Raw genomic sequence first — 11090 nt, forward strand, 5'->3', positions numbered from 1 at the left:
CGATTCGGTAGCTGGTGCGTAGGCCATGGTCGCTAGCAGGGGTGAGGCGTGGCGGCTGGCAGCTATGGTTGTAGGCACTGTGTGTTATCCCCTCCCCCGGGCGTGGAGGATTTGTTGTGGTTCCACGTAAGTGGACAGCGTGCGACGATAGCAAGCGGCGATGGTGGCTTGATGGAGGTGGCGGCGTGAACCATGCTTGTCAGCCAATGTCCATTTGGTGCGCTCACATGACATGCATGGTCATTGGGGTGATGAGACTGATGCCTTGCCACTCTTTTTTCTCAATGTGAAGCGGGAGGTGCTGGGCGAAGGCCCTGCACGGCTCTAACCGGTGCTGATGATGGCGACACCCGTCAGTGCCGCTCCTTTTCCTTGGAAGCGTTGTCAAGGTACCTCTTCCCTCAATCTTTTTGAGTCTCTGGAGGAAAGTTCTGCCTAGGTTCTACTAGGCGGGTGACAACGGCACTCAGCGTCGTATCCTTTCCAGAAGGCGTTGCCTGGAGTCTCCAACACCGAGTTGTGTGGTCGCTAGCTAGTGTGGGATGGTCACTGCTCTTCCTTGGCAGGGTGTTTTGGCAAGACCTTCACCTCTTGAAGCATCACCTTTGAGATCCTTTGGTCTCATAGGCGACCGGATTTCAAGTTTATAAGAAAACGAGAGATGTGCTGGTTTCGTGCTACATAAAGACTTTGCAAGGATGGAACGGGAGCGAAGAAAAAAATTTGAAGTTTAGTCTTATAGATTTATTTCTTTGTTTTAGAGCATTCTTTATTGTATTTTGATGTCCTCTTTTAAGGTTTAGAGTCTAAGAACTCATGTGACTCTTGGCTGCATATATCTACCAGTTTGATATAGAGGTCGGTTTATTCCTTTATCTAAAAAAATACAGAAACCCGAATTTTCTATTGCATACCCATTCATTTTTCAACGTCTTGTGTCATTCTTTGTTGCCAACTAATGAGCAAATAAACAACAGGGATGCTACCTCGGTGGTGCAGGTTGTGGAGCCACGAGGAGCACAGCATGAGGGCCAGGCCCGTGCATCACGAGGGACAGAAGCACAAGAAGTCGCCAACCTTGGAGGGCCTCGTGCATCACATTTGGTGGACCTCCATTGAGCCGAAACTGGGGGCACGTCAGAAATTGACAGCACTCAAGAGGACGGCAATGGTAATAGCTTGTACAAGCTACGTAGTCTGCTTATGTGTAGGTGAGAGATAAAAGAAAATACTATTTGGACCCACACGCTCCTCTCACACATTCTTGAGCTACGTGAAATAGATAAGTTATTTGCTCATCGCTAGTAACTACTCTCTTCCCTACTTTTTTATTACCACATCAGATCTCGTTAGCTATTTAGCTAACCATTGCGGATGCCCTCAAATGACCCCCCACCTGTTGCCCTGGTCCCTTCTGCGTCTGCATTCTGCACTCAATGCCCAACCACATCAGAAGAGGTTCAGCACCCCCGGCCCCACCCCTATACCTTTGATTTCTTTTACTTTTCAACATACTACCTCCATTCATAAATGTATGAAGTTTAGGACAAGTCATTTAGTTCAAAAATGAACTAATTTGGTTGTCCTCCGTCATACATTTGAGAATAGAGGGAGTATACGGAACATGACATTTTCAACTGACGATACTCTTCAGCTTGCACTTCTCTCATTTTTTTTTACATCATGAAATTATAACTCGGTTCTACGGGCCGAATGGCTTTGACATGAATTTCTTTTTGCAAATTTGTCATCCATCTATTTTAGAGGAAAAGTTATATTGAGGCCACTCTATTTAGGGCCTGTGGTTCTATTCAGATAGTTGTTAATCAGCTGCTAAAGAACCAAGCACCTTTAGCCACCCTCACATAGTTAACCAGCTAGGGCCTGTTTGAATCCATTCTACCTAAAGTTTAGCTAGCTCATCAACTTCGGTTGGGGGTGCTTGCATCGTCCAGCTAATTGAAGATAATGGACCATATTACCGCTGATGGAAATAATAGAAAATAGAGGATGATGGCTTCATTGATTTGAGGAGGGGCAATTTCGTCTTTAAACACGCTTTAGCTAGTTTTAGCTGAGTTCAACAAGCTACAGGAATAGTGCACTTTTTGACCCCTAGCTAAAGTTCGGCTGGGTTTTAGCTACTTCTGTTTGGATCCACCGCCTAAACTTAAAGTTTAGCTGGCGGATCCAAACGGACCCCTAATAGCACTCCCGGAAACAGCACATTTGCCGTGTGGTTACTGCTTTGCTGTGCGCACTATATCAGGCATATGGCAAAGAGGCGGTTTGCCATGCACCGCTGAGGAACACACAGCAAAAACAAAACACACAACATTTGCCATGTGCAGGATAAGAACACACACGACAAATATCTAACACATGGCAAAATACGCTATTTGTCGAGTACCTGACGCCAGGAACATGACAAATATCAGCACTAGTAATGTCCGGCCAACTGCTGTTAGCATTTGCTGTGTGCTAAGGCAGTCACTCGGCAAACCAAATTTTTTACCGTTTGTATTTGTCATATGCCTCATGTCAAGCACAGGGAAAAGTTTTTGGAAATTTTTTGATTCTGCCCTCCCAACTTTTTCTGCTATCCACATACTGTACGTGGTACTTGGTATATTTCTCAGTCTTTTTCTGGAGTTTGCCGTGTGCCGTGTGCATTTCAGGTTTTGCCGTGTACCCTTAGCAATGGAAGTTTCATGAAGTGTTTCATGACATTAAATTCTATGTCACATCATCAATTTTACTGGCATGGCGAGGAGAGAGAATGAGGGAGTTCCATGGGATGACTCACCTGGCATAGTTTCCTAGTTCCCAGTTTTGGTAACTGTGCCATGAAATTGTGCATTGAGACTGACCAACTAGATAACTATTAAAGATATTAGAACCAAGTAGGTCCTTAATGAGAGTGAAAATTCTTGAGAGAATGCATGGCATTAATTATGATTGCTACCTTTCAAGGGTAAACACATGTGTGAATGATGTTTTAACAGAGGTGAAAGTTGCACGCACAGAACTTCACCCCGCAGAGATGTAGTAGAAGTTGCATTCTTCCTTCGTAACAAGTCACCCGGGCATGCTATAAATACATGGAAGAACAGCGGCTTCAAAGCAAGGCGAAACACGCACACAACACGAGAGACAACCCACAGAGATAGAGAGAGAATGTCATCTCCTTTAGTGACCGGCGGGTGCTTTGCTCTTAAGTCTAAGATTAATGGCAAATACTTGCGCTACTCGCCTGAGAAAGAGAAAATCCTTGAGGTGAGTGGGGAAGATGTCCTCAGTCCCTACACTAGGTTTCGTGCAGAGCTGTCCAGGGAGCACGACGGCCACGTTCACATCAGATGCTGCTACAACAACAAGTACTGGGTCGCCCGTGAGGTTAACCAGCAGTGGTGCCTCATGGGTGATGCAAATGAGCCCCAAGAGGACCTATCAGATCCTTCTTGCACGGTGCTCCGGCATGAACCCAGCAGTGTTCACGTCGATGATGTCAAGTACGTATGGCTTTCCATTTGACTACTCGCTCATATATGCCATAACTTGTGCCAAGTACTACGTCATCATTGAAATTGTTGACGTCCCCACAGCTGATGAACTGAACTAATTTTGCACTGACTTTTCTGTGTTGAGGTCAACAAAACAAATATGGAGGGAGCACGTATATATGTGAAACTATTTCAAGGTCAATCCATGTGTGTAATTGTTGTCACAAAATATTGCAAAGAAGTTGATTACAGGAACCAAGAAACAATTTTGATTTGCTTGGCTTCACATATCCTTTTTAGGAGGGATTAATTATATGTGCATGTAGAGCTCTTGCAAGATAAAGGAAAATATGTGCTCAAGGTGATAGCTATAATTACGCCGTTTCGTCACACTGGAATTTAACGGACATTTCCCTGTTTCTGAAGGCTATATTCTTAACTCATCAGATTGGCATAATACCACGGATAATAAATATAATGATTCTTGGAACAGCAACCCCAGTAGCAACTGTAACTCATATATTTGTGGATATTCTGTCATATATTGAATTATTAGGTATATTTTTCACATTTACAAGTGGACAAACTATACACTGATGACATAAGCACAGACATGTCATCTTTTTTTGCTGGTAAGACATGTCATTTTTAATGGACTTCATTATTTAATTGGCACTTTCTCCATGATGTTTTAGTATATTGGTACATATGGCAATAACGCTAAGTTTTGTAATAAACAAGTATACATGTTTTTTTTCAGATGCCATGACATAGTAAAAATATATATATGTGAATAAAATTAATCATAAATGGACTCCGGAAAAAAAAACAAGATTTCTATTAGTATGTGTAGGCTTAGCACAAAAAAGAAAGAAAGAAAGACACAGTTAACATGAGGGTTATACATGTTGGTAGTTAAATTGATGTAATCCCTACAAAGGAAACTTTCATATTTTTTGAAGCAAAGGAAAGTTTCATATTGTTGCTTATGGTGGCATATGAAAGCTTTGTAGAAGAATCTGACGCTAGATATATATTTTTTTTTACGGCAGCTTGGAGCACGCCAGGCTCAAAAGAAGTGTTTACATGCGCGCCGATGCTCATCCAACCGAAAAGACCCTCAGAGCTGGCTCCTTGCTGCTAGGAAACAAAGATAAACCAGATGAAGAAGATGCCTACACGTTTAGTGTCATCAATCTAGAAGGACAAATGCTACTGCCCAAATACGTTTGTTTCAAGGGTGACAATGGCATGTACCTCAGGGCGAGGAAGGTTGAATGGAACCTCAACTACTTGGAGTTTTCGTCGGATGACATTGCTGATCCAACGGTGAGAAACATCATTCACACAAACAGCGATGGCACCATCCGCATATACTCGAGTCACTATGGTAAGTTCTGGAGGCGCAGCCCCAACTGGATCTGGGGAGACTCCGATGACACCACCAGTAGGAATCCTGACACGGTGTTCCGAGCGCTCTTGCTTGGGGGCGGCAAATGCGCACTTCAGAACCTCGGCAACAACAACTACTGCAAGAGGTTGACCACCGAAGGCAAGACGAGTTGCCTCAACGCTGCGGTTCCTACCATCACAAGGGAGGCACAGCTAGAGCTGCATGAAACTGTCCTATCTCGAAAGATCTATGGCGTTGAGTACCGCCTCAAAGATGTCAATATTCACGACCTCAAGCCCCGCACTTTTTACACTAAAACAATTGCTAACAGCACAAGTAGGCCCCACAAGAGTAAGCTAACCATATCTTACAGTGTAACGACGGAGAGGAGATGGGATTCAAATGTCTCCTGGAAGCTTGGTGTGACAACCACCATCAAAGCTGGGGTTCCAGCAATTGCAGAGACATCAGTTGAGATCTCAAGTGAGTTTAGTGGATCATACACCTGGGGAGAAACTCAATCTCACACTGAACAGCAATCAAATGAAGAAGAAATTGAGGTCCCTGCACACAGCAAGAGGACAGTTCGAGTGGTGGCAACAGAGGGAACATGTGAAATTCCCTTCTCATACATCCAGGAGGATATGTTAACAACCGGAGAGATAGTTGTTACGAAGATGCATGATGGGATCTACCGTGGAGTCAACAGCTATGGTTTCGAGACGCAGATCAACGAATAGAAGATCTGAGAAGACAACTCAATAATGCAATCTGAGAAGCCCTTTGCATGTTGCCAGTATGATGGGATCTACCGTGTGCTTTTATTTGATGTGTTTTATGTTGCGTGTGCGCTATTATGTGTTGTACTTTGTAATAATACTTTCCTTAACTTGTTAAGGGGAGACGGTTTGTTGGATTATTAAGAATGATTTCACTACTTTTCACATTTGTGGGGACCAAGAACCGAGGCGCTACTACTTACGAATGATGGCTACATCAGTAGAAATGCAATGCGGGTTAGGCCTCTTTTTTTTGCAAGTAATGCTACACGTACCACTCGGATGTGCGACCATCATCCGAGACCATTGCAGCGCAAGTTAGGATCTGCTCACGGCATTTGAAGACATCGGCCAGAAGCATTAGGAAACTCTCTGCGGCGTGAGGCAGAATCACATTCTCGCTAAGCTCCTGGTCCAGGCTGCCGCGCTCCGCATCCATCCTGCCAAGAGCAGAGGCGCAAAGCAGTCATGACCCTCAGCCCTGCAGGCACGTCCAGGCTCCGCACTCCTGGTCCTGGCCTTCGTGCTCAGCCATCCTGCCAAGAGCTGAGCGCATCCAATGCACGCAACACTGCAACAGCCATGCCCCTCGGCCATGCTAGCGCACCGCCGCCTGATTCAAGCGGCAGCGACCCCATCCAGCCCGCCGTGCGCCTGGTCCTTTCTGCCGTGTGCTCCGCATCCATCCCGCCAAGAGCCAAGTGCATCCGAGGCGCACAGCAACCATACCGCTCGGGCCTGGAGTTGCACATGCGCCCGCTGCAGCCGGTTGCCGTGGTCCATATCCATCCCACCTAGGGAAGGCAGCAGGGCGGGTGCCAGGCGGATATCTATGGATTTCGGGTCTGCTGGTTTCAGGTTTGGGTTCTAATTTTTATCCGCGGATTTACGGATTCCGATACCTGAAATACTTCATATTTGGGGCATATTCTAAATTCTAACCACGGAGCTCCATCAACACCCGAAACAATCAGCCAATAGAAGCCCACTTAGCAATCCTATGTATATAACCCGAAAATTCTATCCTCGGTTTCTCACCCACCAGCCGTCACCCCACTCCCTTCTCTCCCTAAGTCGCCCCTCACCCCGGCCCTACACCTAGGCCCCAGTGAGCGCTGTTGGTGACTACCATCGCCACCTCTGATCGCCAACGATGATGCCCGCAGACGCCTAGGGGAGTGGCAGGTATTTCATGAACTACGAACGAATCAGCAAGCGCACGGAATACCGCTGTAGCATTTTACCCGAGTGTATACTGAGGTGTCATTTATATTTCCGCTGGGAAGGCGGCGATATGAAGTACATAAGCTAGTTAATGAACTAATCTAGATTGGATATTCAAATACATAAACAGGGGTAAGATAAATGATTGGATAGGAGGTACTGTGACACACAAGTTACACTCAACTCTAAATATATTCTATAGGCACACAAGTTACACTCAACTCTAAATATATTCTATAGGCAGGGAGAAAGGAAAAAGATAGTAGCTCGAGTCAAATGTACTAGGCTAGCTATATCTATGCTATCTTATGGCTAGATCAACATAAGATTAAACTGGTATAACAGGGAGACCGCTACTAGCTGGACGACCTGACCACACCATATGGTTTTATGCACCTCCTACCCCCAATCCGAACATGGAGGATTACTGGGCACGAGCAGGGCTATTACCACCTACCGGCTACCTCTACAAACTATAGGAAAGGGCGACATCTAGCAACACATAACTAGTCTAGACACCACATCTACATTAGTAATCGATACTCTAGCATCCCGCGTGGAGTCCGCACCCTCCGGATGGACAGACATTATACTAGAGCAAACATATGAATACTGGAGCAGTTGCCAGAATTCTAAAGCTAATATGCTAACCATCGCAAGCACAGGGCGATAACGTAATGCAAGCATTTAGCGATAACGCAACCTAATCAAGAAGTACATGTCTAAATACTCAGAATATAAATCGAGCAGATATCAATAACTATAGTTTAAATCTATTAAAAATGATCCAGAATTACATAAGAGAGCTAGAGAAGAACCAATACCAGAACTCCTGAACAACTCCGGGGACTGCTTAACCATGATGGTGGCCTAATTCGTAGCATTGTGGCTCTCCACAGGCAATCGAGACGCTACTGCTTAACAATGATGGCTACATCAGCCTCTATCTCTAACTTTATCTCTACTATAAAAAAGACGGTGGCCTTTTGTTTAGTCTTTCGTCCTTCGTCCCTTCGTCTTTTGTACGTCGCCGTCTCCGCTCTGACGCCATCCCTCTCACTCCGTCTGGTTCAAAAACAAAAAAATCACCCGGCGCCATCCCTCTCCCTCCATCCCCGGCCGGTCGTCGATCCGCTCCGTTCTCAACGTTCCATCTTCCTATCCGGTTGCCCCGCCGCACCGCGCCTGTCTCCCCCACCGCGGGGCGCGCTCCAATCTGCTTCGTCCTAATCTCATTCGACTTGCTCCGGCCTGATCTCAGCCGAACTGCACCCCAGCGACATGCGCAGTCTCCTCCTCCACGCCCCCCCAAGCCACGTCGAGATCGACCTCACCCAGGAGGATGTGGTACCCCCGGTCCCCGCCACCTTCCCTTCAGTCGAGGTGATAGGGATCTTGCACTTGGAGGAGGCCACCCATAGCGTCATCACTATGAGAAACCAGCTCTTTGCCGAGTGCCAAATGCTTTGCCGAGTGTAATTTTTCGGGCACTCGGCAAAGAGCCTCTATGCCGAGTGTCGTGCGAGAAAAACATTAGGAACAAACACTCGAGTGTTTTTTCACTCGGTAAAGAAATTATATTTTTTATTTTCTACCCTTCAAACTTTTTTTACTCTCCCGGCACAATATGCGGGAATCCATATTAAATTTTGGTATATTTTTATATTTGATTGCTATATTTCATTAATTAAATGCATTTCATATAATTTTTTGAATCAAGTCAAATTTGTAGATCTCAAATTTTGCAAATAACCTCGGATAGAAAAACTCAGAACATCAAAGTTGTAGATCTCAAGAAGTTATCAAACTTTACAGTTCACAAATTTTTTATTTGAATTCATTTAGGCTCCCAAAATTGAGTTTGAATTTCTCAAATTTTAAATTCAAATTTTACAAATGACCTCGGATGGAAAAGATCAAAACATCAAAGTTGTAGATCCCAAAAAGTTATGAAACTTTGTAGCTTAAAACATTTTCATTTGAAATCATTTAGGGCCTCAAATAGTTATTTTAATATAGGCCGAGTATAGAATGAAACAAACTAGTAACATAATTTGACAAAAAGACTAGTATGGTGTAGTGGTAAGAGGAGGTAACACGCGAAGTTGAGGTTGTGGATAAAAATCCCACCAGCGGCAAAGCGTGAGAAAGAATGCTGCGACTTGCAAAAAATGTGGAGGTAGGCTGTTGCTGGCTGGTGGGGTCCTCCCCGAATTAAAATAGTTTTGTTTCTTATTTTTAAAAACAGAATTTTATTTTTCTAAAATTTTTCTTTGCCGAGTATTTTTTAGCAGTCGGCAAAGATTTTGACGAGTGCTGAAAAGAACACTCGGCAAATAGCCCTTTGCCGACTATTTTTTTTTTGCTGTGGCGTTTGCCTTTGCCGAGTGTTTTTGCGGCTTTTGGCACTCGGCCGATCAGAATGGAACCCGAATCCATTTAAGATCCTGAGTTTCCAGACACATCGCACTTCCGCTCGGGTCGAGGCTGCCACTCAGCCCTCAGACGGATCAAAGCCTATGAGAATTCTTATTATTCTCCAAACTATGGTATCTGAAATGACCCAGCGGATTCCGGTAGTGGTGAGCATGGTGCGGTGCGCCACCTCCGACTGGCTCCGGTTCGTGCCGTGTGGGTCCTCCACGCGCTCTTCCCTCTTCATCTTCCTTGCTTGAGGCGACGCGATGCGATGCTGCCCGAATTAAAATATTTTTGTTTCTTATTTTGAAAACAGATTTTATTTTTCTAAAATTTTTCTTTGCCGAGAATTTTTTGCACTCGGCGAAGACTTTAACAAGTGCTAAAAAGAAATCTCGGCAAATAGCCCTTTGCCGATTTTTTTTTTGCCGTGTGGCCTTTGCCGAGTCTTTTTGCGGTTTGGGCACCCGGCAAGCATGGGATTCCGACAGTGGTGCATGGTGCGGTGCGCCACCTCCGGCTCCAGTTCATGCCGTGTGGGTCCTCCTCGCGCTCTTCCCTCTTCGTCTTCCCTGCTTGAGGCGACGCGGTGCGACGCATGAAGAGCCTGGGTCGTCAGACTATCCGGTTGCATTTCCGGGAAGACAATGTTATGCCCCTGTTGCTGGAACACTGCCTGCAAAATGCATCGCACAAATATGAAGTCCTGTGAAAGATAGAAATGCAAGGTGTTGACATTCATACTCACTTGAATCGCTTCCTGCTGTTGCGCTTGAACTCTGAACCAGTACTCTTGATGCTCCTTCATGTACTGCTCTTGTGCTTTTTGATATTCATCACGCCGCCGAAGCACTTCCTGTAACCTCTGTATCTCCATCTCTTGTGATGTGCGGTGCTGACTGCTGCTACTGCCGCCCCAACTCTGCGAGGAAGATCGCCTTGGAGGTAGAACTTGTCTCGAGTCGATCATGCCATTGAACATAGAGTACCTTCAAAATTTAGACATAGTGTTGATACTAGTACTATTGTTTATCGAACACAACTAGGAAATTCCATGGACATACAGAACTTACCGTCGATGGGTTCCTTTCTCCAGTCAAAATCTTCGCAGTGACGTCTAACTGCCTCCTTCCCATATTCAGCCTGTAAGTATCGTACAACAAAGTTGGACTAACCAGCCGGTCTGTGGCTAACTGAGTGCACAACACAAATTTCGACGGCCAGGGACTTCGGCTGCTGAAAATAACACAATTTTCGGCGGCCAGAGGTTCGGCGACCGAAAATTATATAATTTTCGGCAGCAAGGGACTTCGGCCGCCGAAAATAACACAGGTATTTTCGGGGGTGACCCTCTGGCTGCTGAAATTAAATTTCGCCGAAAGTCTTTAGGTTTCTTGTAGTGATAGGGTTAGATCATTTAATGGCTATGATGTTAATGGATATCGCGTTCACACAACAAGACATGAGTAGAGTCGGCCTTGATGAGTTTTTACGTCAGGTCTTGATGAGGTTGAGTATTATGGAAGAATTAATGATATATACGAACTCACATTTCATGGTTGCAAACCTCTTAATCCTGTCATATTGAAATGCCATTAGTTTGATCCTTAGGTAGTGAGACAGACCCCTAATCTTGGGCTAGTCGAAATTTGACAGTCACCCGTCTTAATAGGAGACGATGTCTATATTGTGACTCAACAGGCCCCACAAGTTTACTATCTCTCATACCCGTGCCAAACTTATGACCGTCTTAAGGGTTGGGATGTTGTGTAC

The 11090-nt window shown here is 45.1% G+C and overlaps 1 protein-coding gene across 1 annotated transcript; it reads left to right on the plus strand.

Annotated features, from left to right (window-relative positions):
* Positions 1 to 3129: 3129 nt before the first annotated feature.
* LOC120699255 lies at positions 3130 to 5842 on the plus strand. The gene is made up of 2 exons (XM_039983186.1): positions 3130 to 3512; positions 4556 to 5842. The coding sequence occupies exons 1-2, from the start codon at positions 3178 to 3180 to the stop codon at positions 5634 to 5636; spliced, it is 1416 nt and encodes a 471-aa protein (XP_039839120.1). The 5' UTR covers positions 3130 to 3177; the 3' UTR covers positions 5637 to 5842.
* The last annotated feature ends 5248 nt before the right edge of the window (positions 5843 to 11090 follow it).

The sequence above is a fragment of the Panicum virgatum genome, chromosome 1K (assembly GCF_016808335.1).
Source record: "Panicum virgatum strain AP13 chromosome 1K, P.virgatum_v5, whole genome shotgun sequence".
Lineage (NCBI taxonomy): Eukaryota > Viridiplantae > Streptophyta > Magnoliopsida > Poales > Poaceae > Panicum > Panicum virgatum.